This window comes from Ictalurus furcatus, chromosome 6 (assembly GCF_023375685.1).
Source record: "Ictalurus furcatus strain D&B chromosome 6, Billie_1.0, whole genome shotgun sequence".
NCBI classification, from domain to species: Eukaryota; Metazoa; Chordata; class Actinopteri; order Siluriformes; family Ictaluridae; genus Ictalurus; species Ictalurus furcatus.
The window spans coordinates 27,104,289-27,130,807 of record NC_071260.1 but is presented as its reverse complement, the minus strand read 5'-3'; the positions used below and the strand labels follow the sequence as shown (position 1 = coordinate 27,130,807).

Below are 26,519 nucleotides of genomic sequence, written 5' to 3'. Positions count from 1 at the left end.
GAAGTCCATTAAGGCTCAGGTATGCAGTTTATCTTAGCTCTAAGTTTTGCTTAAGATCCAGATGAGAAGATTCTACCTGATTAGCTGATGAACAAAGTCACAGTTCAGATCCTGCTTATGTGATTGTGAAGACTATGCTACACTGGATACTTTGGCGAATGCTCAAATGACTTTTAACTGGACAACTAACACAATGTTAGTTTCTTATAATTGGAAATGAAACAAAAGGGGAAAAACAGATTGTCCCTAAAGGCCAAAAACGGTGAATTCAACTTAAACATCCAACAGTAATAGTGCAAAATTTCATGTGCTAACCTCTATAGTATCTGTAATCTCACATAATCTCTGAGAGATGAATTCTTCTGTACTGAGTATACTGGGTTATATATTATTATTATTATACAATGCTTTTAGGTGGTTTAAATAATTTTATTCCTCTCTGTATATGACCTGCACATTTTAGATTTCATTTATTTATATTTATGATGATCATGATTATTAATAAGCTTTCTTTGATGTTATTTTATCAATATTTACTGTTGTACTAAAGTTGAATGATTAGTTCATTAGCAAATGTGCAAACAGTTACAGAACAGTATAGGCGCAGATTTGCTACTACTGAATTCCCACAAGAGGTACACAGTTTGGAGAGGAAGCATTTGTTTGTCCATTTTCCTGAGAGTCTGAAGTTTCCTTAGAACTTAATGTTGTGTTTTTGGGCAATGGTACAGAGAGCTTCTCGCTGATATGGATTTACAGGTGTTTTGCCGCTCACCTCCTGCCACTCAAGTTTCTCAGTGCTGCTAAGAGACTAAAGAGAGAGTACAACATTATATTCTATATACACTACCAGTCAAAAAAAAAATCAGTTACGCTCAATTGAATAAATGTTTTATATTGTCTTAAAGATATTGTAAATTAAATGCTTATTTATTTTGTTTGAAAGTTGTTTTGAAAACAATTGTAAATAGTGAAATGTACAGTATGTCCATGTATACATTTATTTCTGAATATAAATGTATTTTTAAAAAGGTTGTTTTTATTTAATGTGTTTTTTTAACTACTTAAATTGATTTATTTCCCCAAACAAATAGTAATTAAAAACTTAGGAGAAGTAGTGAGGAGCTCAGCCTATCTGGGAAATTGTGTGTGAAGCTGCCTCATGAAGCTGGTTGAGAAAGTTTTTTCTGTGCAAAGCTTAATCAAGAATACTGTTAAGAATTAATATTATATAGTTGAGGTCATAGGTTTACATACGCCTTGCAGAATCTGCAGAAAGTTGTTTTAGTTTTTTTTTTGTTTTTGTTTTTTAAATAAGAGGGATCATTAAAATTACATTTTGTTTTCATTTAGTATTGCCCTGAATAAACTATTTCACATAATTAATGTTTACAACATAGTCCACAGGACACAATAATAAATGGATTTACACTGGGAATGACCCAGTTCAAAAGTTTACATATCCTTTATTCTTAATACTGTGTGTCATGATCTGGACGATCAACAAGTCCCTTGTTTGTCCTGAGTCCCTTGTTTGTCCTGAGGACAACTGAGGGACTCGTACACAACTATTACAAAATGTGCACACATTCACTGATGCTCAAGAAGGTAACACAGTGTTTGAACAGGATGATTGGTATAAAAATATTTATATATTTTTTAACTTAGTACTGCCCTTCAGAAGCTATATATATATATATATATATATATATATATATATATATATATATATATATATATATATATATACAGTATCTCAAAAAAGTGAGTACACCCCTCACATTTTTGTAAATATTTGATTATATCTTTTAATGTGACAGCACTGAAGAAATTACACTTTGCTACAATGTAAAGTAATGAGTGTACAGCTTGTGTAACAGTGTAAATTTACTGTCCCCTCAAAATAACTCAACACACAGCCATTAATGTCTAAACCACTGGCAACAAAAGTGAGTACACCCCTAAGTGAAAATGTCCAAATTGGGCCCAAACTGTCAATATTTTGTGTGGCCACCATTATTTTCCAGCACTGCCTTAACCCTCTTGGGCATGGAGTTCACCAGAGCTTCACAGGTTGCCACTGGAGTCCTCTTCCACTCCTCCATGATGACATCACGGAGCTGGTGGATGTTAGAGACCTTGTACTCCTCCACCATCCGTTTGAGGATGCCCCACAGATGCTCAATAGGGTTTAGGCCTGGAGACATGCTTGGCCAGTCCATCACCTTCACCCTCAGCTTCTTTAGCAAGGCAGTGGTCATCTTGGAGGTGTGTTTGGGGTCGTTATCATGCTGGAATACTGCATACTGATCATGCTCTGCTTCAGTATGTCACAGTACATGTTGGGATTCATGGTTCCCTCAATGAATAGCCGTATGAGTGCTGCCAGTATTGCTGCAGAGGTTGAAGGGGTGGGGGGTCAGCCTGTCAGTGCTCAGACCATACGCCGCACACTGCATCAAATTGGTCTGCATGGCTGTCGTCCCAGAAGGAAGCCTCTTCTAAAGATGATGCACAAGAAAGCTGGCATACAGTTTGCTGAAGACAAGTAGACTAAGGACATGGATTATGAGACCAAGATAATCTTATTTGGTTCAGATGGTGTCAAGCGTGTTTGGCGGCAACCAGGTGAGGAGTACAAAGACAAGTGTGTCTTGCCTACAGTCAAGCATGGTGGTGGGAGTGTCATGGTCTGGGGCTGCATGAGTGCTGCCGGCACTGGGGAGCTACAGTTCATTGAGGGAACCATGAATGCCAACATGTACTGTGACATAATGAAGCAGAGCATGATCCCCTCCCTTCGGTGACTTGGCCGCAGGCCAATATTCCAGCATGATAACAACCCCAAACGCACCTCCAAGACGACCACTGCCTTGCTAAAGAAGCTGAGGGTGAAGGTAATGGTTTAAACCCTATTGAGCATCTGTGGGGCATCCTCAAATGGAAGGTGGAGGAGCACAAGGTCTCTAACATCCACCAACTCCGTGATGTCGTCATGGAGGAGTGGAAGAGGACTCCAGTGGCAACCTGTGAAGCTCTGGTGAACTCCATGCCCAAGAGGGTTAAGGCAGTGCTGGAAAATAATGGTGGCCACACAAAATATTGACAGTTTGGGCCCAATTTGGACATTTTCACTTAGGGGTGTACTCACTTTTGTTGCCAGTGGTTTAGACATTAATGGCTGTGTGTTGAGTTATTTTGAGGGGACAGTAAATTTACACTGTTACACAAGCTGTACACTCACTACTTTACATTGTAGCAAAGTGTCGTTTCTTCAGTGTTGTTACATTAAAAGATATAATCAAATATTTACAAAAATGTGAGGGGTGTACTCACTTTTGTGAGATACTGTATATATATATATATATATATATATATATATATATATATATATATATATATATATATATAATATTTACATGTTTCCCAGAAGACAAAAGAATAAAATTTACACCGATCAACCTGTTCACAATTTTATGCCCCATGTCTCTTAATGTGTCGTGTTGCCTTCTTGAGCATCAGTGAATGTTTGGATATTTTGTAGAGTTCCTCGATTGTCCTCAGTGTGAAAAGATGGATCTCAAAATCATATAGCCACTGTTAGAAATGGGTCAAATAAGCAGAAGATGCTGGAAAAGCTAACAGAACAGTGGGTAGTTTAACTGCTCAGGACAAACAAGGTACTCATGAACAACTATCACAAAACATAAAAACAGTTGTTGATCATCCAGGTAACGACACACAGTATTAAGAATCAAAAGTATGTAAACTTTTGAACTGGGTCATTTGTGTAAATTCAGTTATTATTGTGCCTTGTGGACTATATGTAAACATCTGTTATGTGAAATAGCTTATTCAGGGAAGGACTAAATAAAAAACTAAATGCAATTTTTAATGATCCCTCTTATTTAATATATATATAAACTTATGGCCTTGACTATATGCTGTTTCATCTATGAATAAGTGTGTCCAAACCTTGGTGTACTTACATATAGAATCTCCTCTACTTCTTTTTCTCTACCATAATCACTTTATCTTTGTCAAGCCCTTTTAATTATTTATGTGTGGTGTTTGTGTGTGATATGCAGTAAACTACATGCAGTATCCCCCTCCCTTCCTCTTGCACTATGTCTCTTGGAGGACTGTATATTTGTGTTGCATGAACAAATGTCATAGACACCCGATACTGTTTGTAAGTCAATAAGAATGTCATTGTATCGCAGTGCTGTATACTGAATATACAATGCTTCAATGTTAAATAAGAATTAAACTTGAACTTTAGTTGAGTCAATGTAGCGGATGAGAGTAAAAGCTCTTTACCTCATCACCACCACCCTGCATCATGAGACGCCACTCATCTTCGAGGTGAACTGTTATTACAGTGCTTTCCACCCAGGCATTATCAGTGTTCCGGCTGTCATCTACATAACCTTTACAGACCTAGAACAGACATCAAACATCCTTCTTAATATTCCTTCTTAAATCAAATAAAGCAAAATTATGCATTTTGGCACTGGATCAATTACAAAGTAATGTTTTTCTACATAAGTTTATTCTTTAGCTTCTTCACACCCAATACGGTCATTTTGTAATGGCAACAATAAATTAAAAGTTGGTTTAATAACAGGATCAACTTTTGCTCTCTGAATGCAGTTATATGTGCACTTCTAAAATGTATATATTGTAGATCAGTGGTGTTGAACATATGGCACATAGAAAGGTTGTAATCCTCCTTACTTAATTAATTAATAATTTATGATCCATGTTCTAAATTAAAACTGTTTTGTGAACCTTAATTGAACTGAAAATCTCTGTTATTCCACTAAGGGTAAAATAGTGCAGTACAGTCAGGGCCATAAACACAGAGGTTGAATATGTGTACTTCTTCATTAGCAAGCTAAAAACAAACAAACAAACAAATAAACAAACAAAATAACTCATTTAGAGGTGCTCTTTGTTTACATTCAAGGCTCATGATCCCAATATCCATTGAATATATATTTCAACATTACATGCTTTGGGTGAAGTAGATGTTTAATCCATTTGTGCACTGAGTGCTTACCTTTCACATAACTTATAAATGAAGATAGCTTATAAATGAACATATTAAAGGAGAGTTGTTATTGTGTTATTAGACACCAAATATATTTGTTTCGACATTGAACTATGTATAATGTGGCCTGTTATCTAAAATAAGCTTAACACGCCTGATGTGGATCATATACAGAAACATTCAGAAAATACATTAATAAGTATAAATATAAGGTCAGGACTGGATTAGGACACTGAATTGTACATTTCCATACAGTTTATCCATAATGCATCTGCACTGTACAAGGAGACTAACAAAAATCTACTCATCTCAAACAACCAAATAGATTACACAACACATTCAAATAAAAGTACACTGCAGAGCTACAAACCTGATACATATTTAAATCAGCAATGCGAAACTAATACTGTGCAACAATTAATGAACATTCAAAAAAAGACATTTCACAAAGAAAGCCAACAAATGATGCATTAAGGTTATTTATAAAACTTTATTTGATTGTGTACAACAACCTAGTAGTTTGCTAGGTAAAAGCTTTTTGTAAACCAGCTATATGTATACAGTAAATAATTATGTGCTAGGCAACATAGGCTTGAACAAATATTAAAAAGCCATTAATAAAGCAGGTGTGCAAAAATGGAACATTTTGGGTGGCGTTTGAATCGTTGAAATGTAATATATATATTCCTATTTATTCTGTAAATATTTCACTTTTGACTTTTCCCATTCAGGATATATTCTAGCCTCATGCCCAGTGTTTCTGGATCTGGATCTAGTCTCTGGATCCACCCTGAGCAGAATAAAGTGCTTACTAAAGATGAAAGTATGAATGCATATTTCAGTGTTGACCATTTCTTGTTGAACTGGCTATTTTAACAAATTTCTCATACAGTGCATCCTCAAATGATGGTGGCCCAACAACAGAGTACAAACGCATCCACTGCAACCCCTATACAATCCACTTTAATAGGAACACCTGTACATCTGCTCATTTATGCGGTTATCCAATCAGTCAATCATGTGGCAGCAGCAAATTGTATAAAATCGTGCAGAGACAGGTCAAGTACTTCAGTTAATGTTTACATCAAACATCAGGATAGGGGAAAAAATGTGATCTGTGTGACTTTAACGCGTGGCATGGTTGTTGGTGCCAGATGAGGTGATTCAAGTATTTCAGAAACTGCTGATCTCTCTAGAGAGAGTGCAAATGTATGCATTGTGCTGCTGCCACGTGATTGGCTGATTGGATAACCGCATAAATGAGCAGGTGAACAGATGTTCCTATTAAAGTGGATGGTGAGTGTATATCATGTGTATACTGATTTCTAACCCTCATGTACAGGCTATATTTACGCTGATGTATTTCACACACAAGTAGAGTAAGGCTGCATTTGGACTGATTTGTACTGTATGCTTGTGGTCTACAGTATATAAAATATTAACTGTAGTATTTATGTAACACTCACCTCAGTGTGGCTTCCTGATTTTATTTTGGCTTTAATTTCCTGGGATAGATTCTTTCCTAGCGCTGTTTCTAGTATCTCAGGTAAGAGCTCACCAGGCTGGACAGGGCCCTAGAGAGAGTCCACACAGCATTTATGAAGTATTTACACACCAAAACCTAAAGATGATTTTTCATTACATACATAACTTTCAGCGATAAAAACCTAGCTTTAAAAACAGGATTAAGTATGTTGAATCATCAGGTTTAAAGAGCCAATGAAGAACTTCTTAGCAGCACAGAAGTGAAATCAATAATTTACAAATGAAGATAGATATGTGGTAAATGGTTAACATCTTAATTTACTTTTAGATTTTACAGTAGGTGCTTTTAAAGTACTGAAGTACTGAAATAATTGAAAATGCCCTGTAAGATACGTACATAAACATAAAGGTAGGTATTCTCATGAATTTATTTTATATACAGTTACTACAGTAAGAAATGATAGAAATCACAAACTGTTGCACAAACAAACTGAGTTGCAGATTATAGCAGAAGTGCAAACCCATGATCTAGAGAGCCACAGTCATAGTGATTTTTGCATTTCCATCTTCTAATATGTCATATGACATGTCAGCCAATGATAAATTGCCGTGCAGTTAGCTAAGGAGTTAAATCTGGTTTGTTAAGTGAAGTGCTGTGGCCCTAAAAATAAGACTGGGCAATTTCTCACCCCGGGGAATGTCCAGCACCTTTCTGTCTCATCCCATACAGCCAAGAATTGCAGTTGTGAGCCCTCATTTCTACAGAAAACAAAATAACATGAGCTACAGTGCAATCCTCTAAACTCCAACACTCATACACCCTCCATGAACTAACATTTAATGAGGTGGTCATAATATTACAGTATCATAGTCAAAATTTGGGAACACCAATCCAGTGAGCAGGGGTTCTGTGTGCAGAAATGCCTTGTTGATGATAGACGTCAGAACAGAAAGGCCAGACTGGCTTGAGCTGACAAGAAGGGTATGCTAATTTAAAGAACCAGTCTTTACAAGCGTAGCAAACAGAAAAGCATCTCAGAATGCACAACACTCCTGAAGAACTGGGTTGGGTGTTAATGCTTCAGGATTACCTTGTGATAACTGGATATATAATCTCGTTTGGGCCCAGATTTTTATGAGCCCCTTGTCCCTTTAATCCTGTCCGTCCTTTAGGGTTCCTGGAAATTCAAATATAATTATATAAAATATAATTTTTTTGTTAGATTAAATTAACAACACAGAGGCAAATTAACAGATAAAAATTAAGTGTAATAGACTTAAATGTTTACATATTTTTATGTTAATTTAGCTTGGGAAGAATGTCTTACCTATATGTGTCTAAAGTTAAAATGTCTGAGCTGTTTAGAGAAACAAGATATAGATATAAGATATAAGATATAGAAAATATTTACCAAGATGAAATATGCAATACAATACAAGAGCGACAGTTTCTTTCAAGTTTGAACATGGAGGATGTGCAGTAAGGACTTACGCTTGCATATTCTCTTGATTGTAAATTGCAGGATCATAAATAGAGAAGTCGACCTATAACAGAACAGTTTCTGTGATTACTCCAAGTGCATACTCGTGCACAAATATATGCACAAGTAAATAATATGGTCAAATAAACACTATCAAATATGCTTAGTGATGTTCTCGTGTAGCTGAATTTATGCTCAGGCACCTCCCAGGGCACTTTTTCCAGTGGAACCGGAAAGCGTTTAACATTGCTACCAGGATAATAAAGCTGGCGGGCATAGACATGATAAGTTTTCTCCCGTTCTGCTTCCTGCTCAGTTGATTCTGAAGGGTCGGTGTTAGTGATTGTGACACTCGCTGAAAACAAAAGGATGGGAAGCTTTACAAATCTGATCGGCTCACTGCATGACACTCCAGTGCTATTCAAATTAAATCAAACATGGAGGAGCTTACATATTGAGTGTAGATTACAAAAATGTGGGGTTTTGTTTATTTTCAAAGAGGAATGTGATCATTAAAGACTGTACAAGTATAAAACCTTGCAAAGAGAAGAAAAGCAACAATCATACCCATTATAGGAGCGTCCTGTTTGGATTGGTGACCCTGAGATTTAAGGGTGTCCATGATCCACTGTAGTGCTTTAGCTGACTGACAAACCTATCAGAAAAAAATAGTCAGTTTCTTAAACATCTACATTGGCCATATGGCCAAAAGGTTTGCGGACACCTGACGATAACATCCATATGTATTGGTTGAACATCCCAATCCAAAACCATGTTCATTAAAAGTGAGTTGTTTCCCTGGTTACTGTTACAATAATGTCCACTCTTCTGGGAAGGCTTACCACTAGACTTCAGAATGTGGCTGAAGGGAATTTGCTCGTTCTGCAAAAACAGCATTAGGTTGTTAGGCGTTTAACTGCCTGAGGTGCAGTCAGCATACCAGTTCATCCCAAAGGTGTTCAGTGCGGTTGAGGTCAGGGTTCTGTGCAGGCCACTAGAATCTTCCACTCCAATTTTGGCAAACCAAGTTTTCATGGAGCTCGCTTTTTGCACAGGGACATTGTCATGATGGAACAGGTTTGAGTCTGTTAGTTCCAGTGAAGGGAAACTGTAATGCTACAGCATACAAAGGCATTCTATACAGTTGTATGTATGCTTCCTCCTTTTTTTGTGGCATTCCTCACTTTTGTGAAAGCCCACATATGAGTGTGATGGTCAGGTGTGCACAGACGTTTGGCCATATGGTGTATTTCTATAGAAATTCGAATAAACTCTGTAATGGTTTCAAATGAAAGTTTGACAAAGTACTACAATAGAAAAAAGCATCTGATTTATTTAGACTACATTTTAGTTTAAAATCGGTTGCTGGTGATTAGAACTTGGCAAAACACAGATGTAGTTTAATGATACTAGACAATATGTTATCAAGTTCAGATCTGGAGACTCTTTCTCTAATGCATTTGATTTAATTGATTTCAGACCTGCTCCTCCAACAGGCCCAGCCTTTTTGACACAGAACCCCATTCTTGTCCTTGCTCTATTATTTCGGACATGGTTCCAACTCTGAAAAAGAATATAACTGTTTAAATTAGCCTAAATAGCATCACCAAATAAAACTGCTTTCCAAACTCAAAGAGCTTACTGGGATTCATCATAAATTAGCTGCTTATGTTATATAGTTACATTAAAAACACATGACAAGCATGGCCTTAGCCCAGGAGCCTGTAGCATAAGCAATGCCAGATTTGTTCTTATACCACAGTGCTGCAGAAGGTGTTGATCTAATTTCAAGAACAGTAGCTCTGACAGTACAGCAAAGCAAAGCAAATAACAGATTACTGTATAGTAATGTGTGGAGGACATTCCACATAAATCACATAGACTTTTAAAAATGTGCATAATTGTTGACATGGTGAAGTTTTCTGTGAAAAGCAGTGTCCATCCTTTGTAACAGTCTACATTTTTTTTAGATTTGTACTTTGTACTCTAAATTTTCAGACACTGGATTGTTTTGAGGATGGAGAGTTTTGTGGTTTCTCGGTAACATGAAGTTGCATTCTGCATTTATTTTACTTCAAGAGAGAAAAAGAGAGAACTACTTTATTTTATGGACATTCTAGAATATTAAAAGTAACTATAAATGGATCAAATGTATGATACTTATGTAATTCTTTAATAAATAAGCCAATCATTGTTAGCATTGGTGAATTGCTGTGTTCTAAGAGGAATAAAACACTTCAGGATGTGCTGTTATTTGAAAATAATCAACTTTGGAGTGATAAAACTTTGGAGTCCACTTCATGTGGTGCCACATCACACAACTGTTCAATAACAGTATGCCCCATCATGTTTTATTCCCTAATTTGTTTTTATATGGCCCCTATTACATCAGTCTTCCTATATACCAAATCATTTTCTCCTCTATTACACATTAAATTAAGAGAATAATTTATTGTTCTCTGGACTTATGATTCCCCCAGTTACTTATGTGTTAAATGGTCTCTGAAATAAATATGAAAGTGGATGTAGTAAAGAGCGGTCTTAGTGGTTAGCATGTTTGACTTGATCGTAAATAGATGGATGGATGGATGGATAAATTATGTTTTATTTAATATTGGGCTTTGGCCACTATTATATTGTGGTTATGGGTATCTATTGTATTGCAGATATTCACTGATGGTTCAGGAAATGGTTGGATGTAAGGTTTTGCCCTGGATCATATGAATGTCTTTTTGGAACAATGCTGAAAGTCAAGTACTAAAGAAAAATGTGGTGAGTAATAGGCTTTACTTTTCTGAGGTGATTTCCAAGCGGTGCTCCATACTCTGGCTACTGTCCTGCTGTAAAGATGCCAGATAGTTTTCCTTCATGAACGACTCCCATGACATCAGCTCCTCGTCTTCTGTCTGATCCAGCTCCTGTCCTGTATACAACACGTGAGCATTTAGCCTTACTACTGAAGTCCATTTGAGTTCCAGCACCTTTGTCCATTTTGTGTCTGTATATACCATTATAAACATTATAGTAGCACTATAATAACATAGAGGTAACATGTTTTAGATTCACAAAAAACAGGATAGCTGGTTTTAGATTTTCTCTTTTCATCATTCTTTCTAAGTATTTTATAGTTTAATAAGTGCTCACTGAAGATCATATGTTTCTGAGGGGTACGTCGCAGGAGCACACGTCTGATGAAGAGGTAAATGTGGCTCAGGAGGATGAAGGGTGGAGGTAGAGAAGGGCGGCTGTGGTACTCTTTAATCAGCTCATAACGTTGAAACTTCCAGATTATATCTGTATTGTCTTGCACCTCCTGAAATGTGTAACTGTGGCACAGAGCAGAACAAATTTTAACAGAGGTATGGACACTTACAGTGGGGGGAAATAAGTATTGAACAAGTCAGAATTTTTTTCAGTAAATATATTTCCTATGAGGCTATTCACATGACATTTTCACCAGACTTTGGTATTAAATTCAAGAAATCCGCACATATAAGTAATCCAAACATTAAAGTCCACAAATAAAGTTATGTGTGATAAAGCGAAATGATGCAGGAACAAATATTGAACACGCTAACTGAAATTTATTTAATAATTAGTAGAGAAGCCTTTGTTTGTAATGACGGCTTCAAGATGCTTCCTGTATGAAGAAATTAATCGGCCGCAGTATTCAGGTGTGATTTTGACTCATTCTTCTAAACATATTGTCTTTAAATCTTGTTCAATTGGATTCAAGTCAGGTGATTGACTGGGCCATTCTAACACCTTGATTTTTTAAATCTGAAACCAATTGAGAGTTTCCTTTGCTGTATGCTTTGGATCGTTGTCCTGCTGGAAGGTCCACCCACGTCTCATCTTCATCATCCTGGTGGATAGCAGCAGATTCTTCTCAAGAATCTCCTGGTAAAGGGCTCCATTCATCGTGCCTTCAATTATATGAAGTCTGCCAATACCGACAGCCCCACACCATGATGCTTCCACCTACAAACTTCACTGTTGGTATAGTGTTTTTAGGGTGATGTACAGTGCCATTTCTTCTCCAAACATGTTGTGTAGTATGACAGATAAAAAGTCACATTTTAAATTTTTAACGTAAAATTTAAATGTTACACTCTCCCAGTATTTCATAGGCTTGTCCAAGGGTTATCTGAGTTGTAGCAAACTTTAAACGAGCTTCGACATGCCTTTTCTTTAGTAATGGAGTCTTGCAAGGGTGAGCGTGAAGCAGTGGAATGCATTACCTATTGTTTTCTTTGTGACGATGGTACCAACTGCCTTCAAGTATTTCTGGAGCTCTGTCCGAGTGGCCCTTGGCTCTTGGGATACTCTTCTGACTATTCTTCTGGCTCCCTGGTAAAAAATCTTGTGAGGAGCTCCTGTGCGTGGCCGATTGATGATGCTGTGATGATGCTGTGATGCAATGATGTTGCTTCCACTTGTGGATAATGACCCCAATGGTGCTCACTGGAAGAGTCAGTACATCTGTATCCAATTCCATTAATATGTTTCGCAACAATAAGGTTGTGAAGGTGTTGGGAGAGCTCTTTGCTTTTACCCATCATGAGGTGTTTCTTGTGTGACACCTTGGTAACGAAAAGCCTTTTTATAGATCACCAATTTACTAACCCAGCAGATATTAATTTGCACAGATACATTAATACATTAAGATATAATTACTTATAGATTTCAGCTGGTTCCTTGTCTTGGAGAACTGCTTTTTCTTAGTGTGTTCAATACTTTTTTTTTCCTGTGTCATTCCACTTTATTACACATAACTTTATTTATGGACTTTAATGTTGTGAATTCTTTATTTTTTACAGATTTCTTGACTTAATACTGATGTCTAGTAAAAATTACATGTGAATAGCCTCCTAGGAAATATATTTACTGAAAAAATGTGATGCGTTCAATACTTATTTCCCCTACTGTAGGTATTTCTCCTAAAACAACCTTTGAATAATTTGGTGCCTCTGAGTGACAGTTTAAAATACAAGTTGATTATCAGATTCCTATTTATAACTACATTTTTTGTTAACAAATGTTTTAATTCTTTCACACAACAGCAATTGCATGACATTAATTGCATAAAACAGTGAATCATTAACTCTGACTCATTACAATAAATCAAATTACAATTTAATGTTTTCTTTCTTTCTTTTATTTTAATTTATTTAAGTTTTTCCTATATTAGACATCGCCAATTCGTTCCCATGTCCCCTGAGGAGGGCATAAGCTAACACAATCTTCCCTCAAAATCATTGGTTCTTTTCAACCTGATATAGCGGGACATGCTTGGAGGAGAGCACTAATTGTTCTCTTACATGTACATGGTCAGAGATGCCCCTGATTGGCTCATGTTGCTTTAATCAACATGCAACCCAGAGACCAGTTATAGTTATACTATCTTTGATGGCTGTGGCATTGTCTGGATTTGTGATCTTCCTACTATATGGCAAACATTTTACCTCTTGGAATCCCAGTGAGTACATTACATTGTACATTGTACATGTACTTGTGGTTGGTTGTTACACTGCCAGCAATTGATAATTAACAATACTTATTTAAAGATTTCACATGGGAACATGTGTTGGCCATAATGCTAAAGATTTAATAATTAAGCTAATAAGCTGTTAATTAATGCACTGTTAATTAAATGACCTATAATTACAGTTTTGTTTAATTGTGTAACTCTGCAGGGAAGGCAGTTCTTGGGCCTCCTTGGCCATTTTCCATTACCTCCATCTACTCAGTTGCCTTTCTCTGAGAGCTGTCTCTGCATTTAAAGTGTAAAATATACAGTACTCTGCAAAAGTCTTAGGCACATGCAAAGAAATGCTGTAGAGCAAAGAGCCCTTCAAAAACAATGGAATTAAATGTTTCTCCATTAAAAAAAAAATACTATAAAGAGCAGTAAACAGTAATAAATGAAACAAAGGCAATATTTAGTCTGATGACCCTTTGCTTAAAAAAAAACGATCTCACATAGAATTAGTGCACTTTTATAAGGAAATGAGCTGTAAGTTATACTGAGCATCTTGCAGAACCAGCCACGGTTCTTCTGGAGACTTTGACTATTTTTGCAGCAAAATCCAGCAGCCATCATTATGTTTTTTTGTCTGAAAAGTGTCTCTTACCACTTAATATGCTGGTTTCTTTACTGACATACAAACATTTTTCTGTAACATTTAATTTTGTGCTGGAAAACTAATGTTTGGAAATCTAAAATGTTGTTGTACTGACTCGATAATATCGAAGCCATGAAATAAAAATCGATAACAAAGTTTTACTAAAACAAACATGGTGCCTAAGACTTTTGCACAGTACTGTATGTTCATTAGCTTTGCTGAATGCCTGACTGGTTGGCTTCCTCTCATGTAGAATGTGTTTATTTCCCCTCCATTAGCTACAGAGAAATGCATTTTGAATGGTCATAAGCAGGGAGAGCTGCCTATAGGAGTAAGATGTAGAATTATGAGGCAGACTTCCACTGCGTTCACTGTTCCCAGACCAGCTTAGACCAGGCCAGAGCATGCCTCGCTTTGCCTCAGACTGTGTATGGCTAATGTTGATTTATAGTTCTCTTTGGTGGTGGTAAACATGTGTAGTACCTGGCTAGACCTTGCCTCACTTTGCCTCAGGCTATGTAAATGTTTATGTATAGGACAGGTTTATTGTTCTCTTTGGTGGTAAATTGTTATCTATTGCATATGTGCAAGTATTTAACAAAATAAACATGTAAGCTGGTTTTCTGTGACATTTTGGGAACCAGAAGTGCATTGATTATTCATTTTATTTTTGTTTTATGACCTGACCTTTGATAGGGCCATAACAAATGTCTAACTCTCCCTTTGTGTCACCATTCTCAGAGCAATGTCATATCAACATTTCTTGGTGAAGTTTGGGTTGTTGAATTTAACCTTGTTGAGTTTACCACTTGGAAATCTGAAATCGAGTGGCATTCCATTCCACATTTTTAAGAGGTGGGATATTCCTATATTCTGAATTGAATGGAATGCAGCAAAACATCAGTAGACACATGGTACGTTTGAAAGACAAGGCTAACTATGCAACAATATGGCAGACTGACCACTGTAAAGACACAAAGCAAGACATGCAGCATGTAGATAACTACATGTGTACTACATGTGTAGTACAGATACTCACTTGAAGATAGCAATGAGTAGGTTGAGGAGCAGGATGTTGGCGAATAGAAGATAAATACACAGCATGATGATGGTCAGCCAATCAGGAAAGGCTGGGCTGTTGTCACTGTTCAGCACTGGACACTTGGGCTTTAGAGGATCAGAGCCATTTATACTGCAACTGTTTATGTCAAATTTGGTGTCTGGACCACACAAACACAAAGAGTGCTCAGGAATGTCAGAAATCACAACTTCTAACGTTATCTACTGAGAAACAAACTACATATTTAGGCGCCAATTTACAAGGATTTTTATAAGATCCAAAATAATTGTGATACATTGCATATTCAAAATGGGTGTGTTGTGGCTGAATTACTAAGAATAATTTTGTGAATTATGCTATGTGCAAAGTAGGGGTTTGAAAACAATATGTCAATTTTTGAGTGTGCTATTTTTTCTTGTAGCACAGCACTCTTGAATTCTTGATTCTGATTGGTCAGAAGGTGAAACCAATTCACTGCTTTATATCAATGCAGTCATTCTAATAGGTTCTAGTAACAGCTAATACAGATGTGTATAGTGGGCAATCCACATCTAATCTAACCCCAATAACAAATGGAGTACAGACTTGCTGTTATTTTACAAAGTTAATATATGATGAAGTTTTCTCTAAAGAGCCGTTTATTTAGCATTTTTAGAAGGAGTCTCCAGTGTCAGCGATTTTAACAGGCATACACAAAGCATGTTTCCTACATGGGAAGAAACAAGAGGGCAGTGGTAGTTCAATGGTTAAGATGTTGGTCTATTGATTGGAAGGTTATGAGTTCAAATTCCAACACTGCTAAGCTGTCACTGCTGGGCCCCTGAGCAAGGCCCTTAACCGTCAACTGCACAGTTGTATAAATGAGCTAAATGTAAGTCACTTTTGATAAGGGCGTCCCCCTAATGCCGTAAAAGTAAACAAGAGGCTAGTAAGGAACTGATTGTTTATAGCTGCTGTAATGTAATTGCTAACATGAGCTTGTTGTGTGGACATCCAACAACATATAATGTAACGATAAAAGGATAAAACTATGACTTTTTAAAACGAACCCAATTGTCAGGCAACAGAGATGGCGACAACTGCAGACAGCGCACCTATTATGGTTTTGAAACGTGCCTAATTTTGTTTTAAAGGTCTCATACAATAAATTTATATGCATCCAAGGTCAGTTTAATGTGCTCATAATTTAAACGGCAGCATTACCTTTTTTTCCCCCAGTGTCACAAACGACTCATTCAATGATCTGTTCTAAAGGATTCATTCTAAACTTCTCCTTTCAGAGAGCATACTCTGCTCTGATTGGTCAGATGTGCCAATTTGTTGTGATTGGTCTACTGCTGTCAGTGTGTTTCAAAAAGGAAACGCCCACTACCATAACAAGTTTCAGCTCTGTCTGTTCGCTAGCAGCCAATGAAGACCAGAAGCGGGGTTTTTTGTTACAAACCTACGTAGTTTTGTAACAAAACTTTGCAGATTTTTATACATTCACAAACATCTCTATAACACACTACATGAAAGGTAATATCTGAAAAACCATAATAGGTGCACTTTAAAACAACTGGCAATAGCAAACGAATCCAATACACTATGTAAAATTCAAAAACAAGGAACAGGCAGTGGGTCACGCGATGTGCAAACAGACTGTCCAAGATCAAGGCAAAAATCCAGAAACATGATAACACACTAGTTACGTTAGGTGAATACCCAGAGCTGAACGAATACTTCATGAGGTGAAGGTCCAGTGAGTACAATCAGTAATCGGGTGACTGTGAACGTGACAATGAGTATTGTCACGTGAGGGTGTTGTAGCCCAAAGTGTCCATGTTTGTAGGAGACGTGCATTGTGGGAAGTGAAGTTAAGTGCAAATACTGGTGTGGACAATTCATGAATATAAGAACCAAATACAAAACTCCACTATAGAATCCGTGTGACCTGAGGGTCATCCTTTTGACTAACAACAGTAATTGGAAAAAATGTAGTATGTATTAATTGGTCGTGAGTCTTTACAATTAGTCAACAATTCCTAATTGCTCCTGTAACAGCTCTTTTGGAATGGAATTTGTAACTTTTTGCTTACTGTCCACACTGTCAGGCAAGTTCCCAAATATGATGAGGTAGGGTTCATAGACAGCACCACGTATAATCCAGTTAATTCGGTCCTCATTCTCAATCAGGATACTCTGTGTGGCCACGCCATAGGCGACCACCCAGATACTGAGCAGGAACAAGAAGAAGAACATATCCATCATCTACAGAAAGAGAAAGAGAGGTGAAGAAAGACTAAATCAATCACCTCACAATGTATGAGTATCCATAACTTGTGTTTTATGTTGGAAGTACATAAAAGAATCACTCTCTTTATATGAAAAGCAGATGAGCAAATTTTCATGGAGTTCTTACCACTGTTGCATCTGGATTAGCCATCTAAATCTATATCTTTATTCCTGTAAAGCTGCTTTTTGACAATAAAAGTGCTATACAAATAAAATCACACATAATGTTATGTTATTCTCACCATTCTCCTGACAATGATAATCTTAGGTCCTAAGATCTTGCTGATGGTGAAGATAGCCATCAGGCGCAAACTGAAAATGATGAAGTCGATGCAGAGGATGATTTTCCCCACATAGAACACTGTACTCGAGGCCTGGAGCCTGGAGGAGAGATAAAGGGTCTTATCGAGTATCAACTTAACTTAAGGCTGTAAGCTGATATGATCACTTGTACTTTGATCTAATACAACTATTTACAATAACAAGAGAAGGAAAACATCTAGATGATTATGTAATTGCTTTTAGTGTCTGTGAAGCTGACCTGCAAACCAGGCCGGTGATGAAGAGCAATATGGACAACATGTCCAAAATGTTCCATGAGTCTTTAATATACATATTCATTTTCTTCCAAAGTGTAAACCCATTAAAATCATAGAAGAGCTAAGCAAAAGGAGACATGAGAACAAGTGAGAAAAAAAGCTGCAACTTCCATAAATACTCATGTATACATTGATTCAACCATTGTCTTTATTGTGATCAGAGTCATGGTAGATCTACTTTTGTACATCTACATCTGTGTAGTAATAGTGCTGACACTGATCACTGGTTGTTTGATTAAAGCAGTGTATATCTTTTCTATGTCTGCGCACTGTAGATATTTTACAGTAATCCTAAGATTTAATGTATTTCAGTATTAATAGGTTCTATATGGCAGAAAGGCAAATATAACTGTATAAAACTAAGGTTAGACATTCTGCAAAACAGCTGGGATTTACTGAAAGAATTTTATTAATGATGGATAAACATGTATATGCATTATTTGATTGAATTAACTGTGTCTCTCTTACCTGTCTGACCTCCTCAAACATGAGTGAGGCGAGCCAGACATACAGGAGCAATTCCTTCCAAGATGGCGTAGGCTGGAAGTCCGTTATCAACACCAGAGCATAGAGAAACAGGAAGCCAAAGTAAAACAGGATGTTCCAGTAGAACTTCACCTGAGGACAGGTGTACAGTCCCACTAATCTTGCCCAGCAGTTTAGTGGACGCACAGAGCTGGTGTCAGACTGGTTACTAGTTGGAGAAAGGGTAACACTGTGACATATTCAGTCTTTTTAAAAATAACACAACTATACATTATAACTATGTAAATAAATCTGAGCTTTGGTACAGCCAGAATGCAAATAGTGATTTTGTTTTATTATCTTTATTAATATGATAAAATACTAAAGAGGGCACACAATTCAATACAAATAACGTTTGCCGTACAGCAATAAAACTTAAGCCATATAACGTAGTATTTAGATCTATAGATTTTAATGATGCTGAACTACTCAAACACTAAGACATAATCTAAGGCATTAAGACATTATGTTACCAAAAGTCATGTTTCTTCCTGCCATTTCTAGACATCCCAGTCACTGAATCCAGCTTTTCCTCTTCTGTCCTCTCTGCTTCCCTACGGATGACCTCATCATGCCTAAAAGGGATACACAAACACACATTATCGTCATCATTATATGTATATAAGTATAAAGGATGCCTCATAATATCTATTCCAGTAATGAATCTAACTAACTCTCTTTCCTAGCCTTCATGGTGCACGTTTCTTTTATATGCCAGCACCATTCTAAATGAAACACTGCCACCTTGTGGCAGATCTTTGCATTGACAGTTCATAATTGTATAAATGAGAACGCTATACATTTTTCTTTATAATTTTCTTCTTATTATTATTATAGGTATAATATGCCGTTTGATGCCTTTCTGTAAGCACCAGGTCAAACGACTTTTAACAGGCAACCAATGTACAATATACTATACACTATACGGTTAAATGTATGTGGACAATCAAACCCATATGTGGTTCTTCCCCAGACTGCTGTCACAAAGTTGAAAGCACGAAAGTGTATACAGTTATGAATATTTAATAATGAGAATGTAAAAAAAAAAAAAAAGAAAAAAGATGTCAGGGACAAAACGTTCTTGACAAAGAGGTTGTCTCTGTTTTGTCCCCCCAAAATATTTCAGAATATTTTAGAATTATTTAGAATAGTTGTCTTGTTGCAGGATACACCTACAATTCATTTTCAACTTTTTAAAATTTGTATATAAATTGTAAAATGTATTTCCTTCATTTCTTATTTCATACAAAACCATAGGATTGAAAACATTTGCCCATTTCTAGATCATTTACTGGGCTCTAATGATATCACTTGGTTATGATAAAAAGGCCAGGATGCATTGGTATACCAGTTCTTACAGTATTTAGAGAATGTGCTGTAATTTGTTGTTACCTATAGACCAGAAATCCGGTGTAGATAAGAGGAAAGAAAAACATGCAGAGCAGCAGCTTCCATTGTGGGTTTTCCACTGCTAACTCACCACACCAGATCTGAGTTAGCAAAGCCTGAGAAAACACGATTCACCTAACCATATTATATCTCACATAATGTTTTCCAAATGCAATACTTTATTTTTTATTGAGAGTTTTAATCCACACTGTGTTTACCTGGACCCCTGGGTGAGCTATGAAGCTCTTATCATGGGCTTCAAGAGCGACACAGAGACTGGTTGTACTACCCCATGATGGAGAGACACGGGTCAGCAGTTTCTGTGCTCGATGCTTGTCATAGCGATGGCACTCACTGAACACACCTGTGACAGGAAACAGGAATATATTTCAGTGAAGCTGAGATAGGGATGCTTATGTTTGAGGTTACTTGAGGGGTTTTTTTTGTTTTTTTTTTTAAATAACAATTTAAGACCATAACTATGACTGTATGAGTGAGTGTCTTCATGTGTGCTTATACTTTACTATACCAATGGCTTGTTTCTCATAGTGATCAGCAAGCTCCCTCATCGATCCAGCCTCTTCCCCAGTGTCTCCTCCTTCCTGAGCAAGCTTCTTCAGTATTTTACTGGCAGCCAGAGCAGCAGCAATACAATCATTGCACTGCACGCACGCACACACACACACACACACACACACACACACACACACACTCACACTGTAGTTATGTACTGTATATAACACTATTCAAAACAAGTGGTGTCTTTATGTGTGCTTAAGTCTCTAGGTATGTGTTTCCTTGTTGGGTACAAGTAACAAAGTCCTCACCTTGTAAACATGACCCCATAAAAGGTCCCCACTATGTCATGTCTCCAGTGCTTGGAGTGCTATGTGTAGGATTTTTGTAGCCGCACTGGTGATACAAGAGCATGAAGCTCTACATGAAATCCCGTGCACCCATACATTTAGAGAGCTACCATGTTGGTTCACAAAACTTATGATGCATATGATGAGAATGTGGGTTGTATCACTAACATGCTGGCACAGTAGCTCCTGGGCCTTAATAAGATAACACCCATAACTGGAGATGTTACAGGTCCAAAAATTATGTAGCTCTCAACCCTAGTGATTCTGCATCTGCTGTTTCAGCCATCATGTCTATTTTGTCAGGGCACCGTTTATATATATTGTAAATGTGCAAATATAGCTATTTCAGAAAATTGTTACACTGTTATTCACTTGCTTATGCATGAAAAACAAGTTAGGTGTTTGATCAGTTTTGTTGGATGGAGGATCAATTTGAATGTATGCTAAGGCAGGCTTAAATTTAGTCTGCAGCACATTACTTGCTGCTGTCAGGCCGGGTTTCTCTAGGGCTGTACAGCTAAGCCATCTGCCCATACAGTAACCTTGCTCTAGTCCTATGAAAACAGGTTCTATCTATCTATCTATCTATCTATCTATCTCACAATCTGCGATCGATTAACGACCGACGTTTAGTAGTTCCCACTCGGCATGGCACAAGGTCCCTTTCCAGAACCTTCACGCTAACTGTTCCTCAGTGGTGGAATGAACTTCCATTCTCAATCCAGACTGCAGAATCTCTCACCATCTTCAAAAAACAGCTAAAGACCACCTCTTCCGTGAACACCTAACCAACTCATAAAAATTTTTTAAAAATTAATAAAAAATTGCACTTACACCTCTACTCTGTGCACGTTGCTTCTTCTGGAACTCAATTAAAGATCTTGTATGGTAGCGCTACTTGTATTGTTCTCTGTTTGATATATCGCTTTGCTTGTATTTTTCTCATTTGTAAGTCACTTTGGATAAAAGTGTCTGCTAAGTGAATAAATGTAAATGTAATGTATCTATCTATCTACATACAGTATACAACAGATGTGAGTACACCCCTGTGCAATATCACTTAAATGTCAAATAATTAAAAACATTGCATCACCTCTTAATGATTGCATGTTGAGTATTTCCTCTTATGAACAATCAAAAACAAAAAATACAGGCCCAAAGTAGAAACTCAATGCAACAAAAGTGAACACACCTGTGATCACTGACACACAAGTTAGAAAACCTGTAATCATTAAAACAATATTGAGTACACCTGTGATTTACAATTAACTGAGTGCCATGAACATGGTTATAAAATGGCCTGTGAACACCAGAACCATCTCAGTTTTGGACCTATGGGCTGTGTCTGTCTGAATGTCTGCATCATGGCACCACACTGAAAAGAATTGCCAGAGGAACCGAAAAATCTGATTGTGAGATTCACAAAGATAAAAAAGGGTACAGGAAGATCAATGACCAACTAAAATCAGTAGAACCACAGCTGCAGCAGTAATCAGGAGGTATAGAATGAGCCATAGTACCACTAATCAGAGCCACAGTGGCCATCATCCTAAAATGATGCAATGGACAGTGTGCTACTTAGACAATCTAGCTCTGAAAAAGAGATGGGCAAGTGCTTCAGACTTGGCAAAGAGGTAGTCAATGGAAATCAGAGTATTTGTGACAGCTCAGACAGTGCAAACATTGCATAACATCAACCTCTATGAACAATGTACAAGAAAAAAACCCTTGGTTGCTCTTTGAAAGAAAACTGCAAGATTAAATTTTTCTAAAGAACATGAAAAAATCCTGATGAATATTGGGGGCATATTATTTGGTCAGATGAAACTGAAATTTGTTTGGCTCAGATGGGGTTTAGTATGTTTGGCGTGAACCTGGCTAGGACTACGATAGTGAATGGTCGTCATTTTTTGAACCATTGTGTGTAGTTCAGCTCCAAAATCAATTATTTTAGGTGAGCCATATCTGAAGTCAGTGTGTTCACCTGCCCAAACAGCGCTTGAAGACAGCATTGGCTGGTATCGAGTCTGAATGTTTTCAATTCATGGCCTGGCCAGGTTGGGCCTGGGTGGTCTTAAAATCAGGTTCTAGGTCTGTTGCCATGCTATTAAAGTTAGCATTGGCACAGATTTGCATTCAGTTTGGGGAGCTTCTGAGCCAACTCCACTGCGGTTTGTTGAAATCATTAACTGCAAGTTTGCAGGCATAAGGCACCACTCCTATCCTGTGAACTGGAGTGGTCGAAGAAGAGCGGAATAATAGATGACAGATAACAACATCCTCTCTACCTCAGACACTAAGTGTAGCAGTTCTAGTTACTAAGTAATGGTCAGTTCTCCAAAAGAAAGTGGAATGGGCACACTCACTGCAGTGGTAGCAAAAGGCAGAAGAAAACAGAAGAAAAATACAGTGTCTATTACAGCATTGGAGGACAGAAAAACTGTAGCTGCGACCATGGTCACAAGCTGTACATCCGGTTTTGCATGTACAAAAGTGAGTAGAGAAAAGGAGAGGAAGTGACTTTGCACAAAGTATTTATTGACTACTAAGTCACTGTCACTTCATGACTTGAAGACTCATGGAAAGTCTCAGTATGGTACATACCCACACTATAGAAGTAGGAAGTAATGTCCATGATCATAGTTTCAACAAAGGTGGCAACAATTACGGGAAGTGGAAAACTTGCATGTCTTTTCACTAGAACTGTAATATAACTTTTAACAATTATGGACTGCCCATTATACTGAACATCTATTACTAGGCTAATTTGGTGTTAAATTGACTACTGAGTTATTCCCCAGAAAGAATAACCAAAGAACCCTAGATTTATATTTTTCTAAGGATGTACTTATATTAGAACCTGTTCCCAAGTGATCTGTGCCAGGTCTTTCTGATTCTGCAGCACGCTCCAAAGGAACAGATCTCTGGCTGCATCACACACTGTGTCTGGGTCCCTCTCCTTCCCTGAGCAGGACGGTTCTTCAACCTGGCTTTTGGGTGTGGTCTGTAAAGCCAAAGGAAATGGTGATTTGTGTGAGTAAATTTCACTGATATCTTTTGCTTGAATATGTTGATTTGCACTCTCATCTGAGACGTGGAGATATACATGTTTTGACACTTTATAAAATGATTAAATCTAAGCTTATTAATTAGCTATCCAGCATATTATTCAGTAACTAGAATACAGCATTACTTGGTAATTACAATTACTTATTCAGTAACTGCAGTGAAAAAAGGTATGTCATAAGGAATGTAGAATATAGTGAGAGATGTAAGTCTCTGTGGCCTCATTCAAACTTACTGTAAAATCCTTGTCATCACTGGATATCTCTATTTTGTGAGGGGGTGGCATTGGGTGGTACAGCGGTTGAGTGAACCTGCCTAGCAGGCGCCGCACTTCAGCAGCCACATGGCTCAGGGTAATCATCATGCTTCCCTGCGCTCGCTTGGCCAGTTTGCGTGAAAACAGACAGCTGGGAAGATGCTTATACAGGTCACACAGTGTTTTTTCATCTTTGAGGAACTGAATGATGCATAGCCCATTCTCCAGCAGCAGGCGTACAAACTCAGCCTTATGGCCCACCAAGGCAGAGAACATTGCCTGGTGCAGATCACAGGACTGAGGGAAAGTAGCACATGGAATAGTTAACTTAATTTTTATTTATTTGGTTAATGTTTTTATCTGAAGTAAAGAGGCAGTATCCAGTACAAGAAGGACTGTACTTAAATGATGGGTGAGATAGACCTCTGTTACTTCCTTTTTGTATTGTATTTTTAGTCAATACATTTTTTAACATTAATTAATACTCAGATTTATTAATTAATAGTTTATTAATTAAATTAATAATACATTATTAATTATTAATACAGATCTGTTGTGAATTACTCTATAGAATGTTCCTTTAGCAAAGAAAATATTATTAGAAATGTACACATTCAAATAAACAATGATTGTGTGAATGGATTTTTTCCAATTTCAAGCAATCAAAGTGGTACTAAATGGTTAGTCTAACTGCACCAATAACCCTAACATTTGATTTATTAAGTATTTGCAAATATGAGACCGTATTGAAAAAAAAAAAAAAATTCTAATTTCAGTTCAAATCAATTACTACTCTCAGCACTGCTCGCAATACTGTCAGAGCTGCTGTTTCTAACAAATTAATCAAGACCAATCAGAGTGGAGAATTCAATAGCGCTGAGGTATAAATATTCAACACACCTTCCATTTACTTTCTTCAGTGAAGATCTCACTCTCTGCAATATCCACCCGGTTCCAGGCCACAGCCAGCTGCAACTGTCTCTCTCTGTTCACACTGTCACCGCACCGGGGGGCTGTGGAGATAAAACCGGTTTTATTCTTCTGTTGTTCATGAATTACCAACACAAATAAATAAAAAAACTTGAAGAAAACCTTGTATCAAATAAAGAATTCATGCATGTCACACATCACTTTGTCAGTCTCTTAATGTGCAACTAATTCTTAAAGCATGTCTTTCATGACAACTCTTGGAATGAGATTATCAGCTTTAATTGATGGGAATGGACTGCAAGTAGGTTTGATCATGGTGGACTAGATCTGCTATGCAGCTACTGTTGCTACTGAGCGAGTATGAATACGTGCTCTGATAGACATACACAGACTTAGAGAAGTAGAGAACCATGCTTCTGCTGCAAAGGGTACAGAAGTAGAAACCCCCGTAGCAGATCTATATGGTGGTGGTGGGGAGGAGGAGGGTAGGATGCGAAATTTTGTAGCACGCAGAGAGGCCATAGCCAGTGACTTAATCACGATAATAAAGGGTTACACAGACGGGTGATGGGCTGCTACACTGCCATCAAGTGAGCCAATCGTCGCATGGACAGAGTTTAATTACCGGACTAGACATTATTCAGAGTCTATTATGAAACTGAAAAAGAAGGAATTATGAGAGTCTGGTGAAGTATAAGTGTCATGTACCAAGTACAAGTCTTAGGGGTTTATTGTAGGCGGTTCAGTAATTTCATGCAATGTGAATAAACCACTCAGCAGATGATAGACTTTGTTAAATCCATAGCTACTAATGGAAGTATAAAGCTCTACCACACTTTGCTGGCCAAATTTCCATTAGGGTTCTATATTCCTTACAGTTAAGAATTCCTCTGAGTATTAACCTCTGAGTATTTCCAGCTAATGCAGGGCATGATGGATACCAATGATCAAATTGCACCTTTTAGAAAAGCTTGGAGAATGGCTACATCCACGTCGTTGTTTTTTTCCTCGTCAATGCAGAACACCGTCAACAGCTGCGGGAACTGGACAATGTCTTGAATCTGTGAAAATTTCGGGGGGGGGGGGGGGGGGGGTTCACATATTAGAAGTTAATTTGTTGCTAAAGTGAGGTAGGTGCTACCCTTTTTTCCTGACTCTTTAATGTTTAATGAAATATTACTGGAATCATTCCACTAATAAATTCTACTAATAAATGCCCAACAGCCATGAAAAAAATGAAATGAATACTATATAAACAGGAAATTCATATTCCCATATTACAATTACTGATAACAGTTAACATTATGGTTCATGTACACTTATGTAAACAGTAATCAACAACAATAATAATTAAGTTTCCGAATGCCCCTATGTAAAACCAATACACTCAAAATTGAGCTTAGTTGTATA

The 26,519-nt window shown here is 37.3% G+C and overlaps 1 protein-coding gene across 1 annotated transcript in view; it reads right to left on the bottom strand.

The window, feature by feature from the left end:
• Positions 1-256: 256 nt before the first annotated feature.
• trpm2 (transient receptor potential cation channel, subfamily M, member 2) overlaps positions 257-26,519 on the bottom strand; it is a 30,723-nt gene continuing 4,460 nt past the window's right edge. Inside the window, exons 8-33 of the mRNA XM_053626054.1 lie at positions 26,068-26,170; positions 25,080-25,192; positions 24,159-24,476; positions 23,718-23,861; positions 20,521-20,653; positions 20,210-20,355; positions 19,995-20,107; positions 19,076-19,177; positions 18,546-18,771; positions 18,020-18,138; positions 17,721-17,859; positions 17,283-17,454; positions 15,184-15,364; positions 11,164-11,345; positions 10,810-10,942; positions 9,501-9,582; positions 8,587-8,674; positions 8,223-8,374; positions 8,031-8,083; positions 7,867-7,896; positions 7,630-7,716; positions 7,400-7,508; positions 7,228-7,341; positions 6,520-6,627; positions 4,321-4,440; positions 257-811 (exon numbers count right to left, since the gene is read on the bottom strand). Coding sequence (XP_053482029.1) covers positions 695-811; positions 4,321-4,440; positions 6,520-6,627; positions 7,228-7,341; positions 7,400-7,508; positions 7,630-7,716; positions 7,867-7,896; positions 8,031-8,083; positions 8,223-8,374; positions 8,587-8,674; positions 9,501-9,582; positions 10,810-10,942; positions 11,164-11,345; positions 15,184-15,364; positions 17,283-17,454; positions 17,721-17,859; positions 18,020-18,138; positions 18,546-18,771; positions 19,076-19,177; positions 19,995-20,107; positions 20,210-20,355; positions 20,521-20,653; positions 23,718-23,861; positions 24,159-24,476; positions 25,080-25,192; positions 26,068-26,170 — 3,384 coding nt within the window. The 3' untranslated portion in view covers positions 257-694. The remainder of the gene's footprint in view (positions 812-4,320; positions 4,441-6,519; positions 6,628-7,227; positions 7,342-7,399; positions 7,509-7,629; positions 7,717-7,866; positions 7,897-8,030; positions 8,084-8,222; positions 8,375-8,586; positions 8,675-9,500; positions 9,583-10,809; positions 10,943-11,163; positions 11,346-15,183; positions 15,365-17,282; positions 17,455-17,720; positions 17,860-18,019; positions 18,139-18,545; positions 18,772-19,075; positions 19,178-19,994; positions 20,108-20,209; positions 20,356-20,520; positions 20,654-23,717; positions 23,862-24,158; positions 24,477-25,079; positions 25,193-26,067; positions 26,171-26,519) is intronic.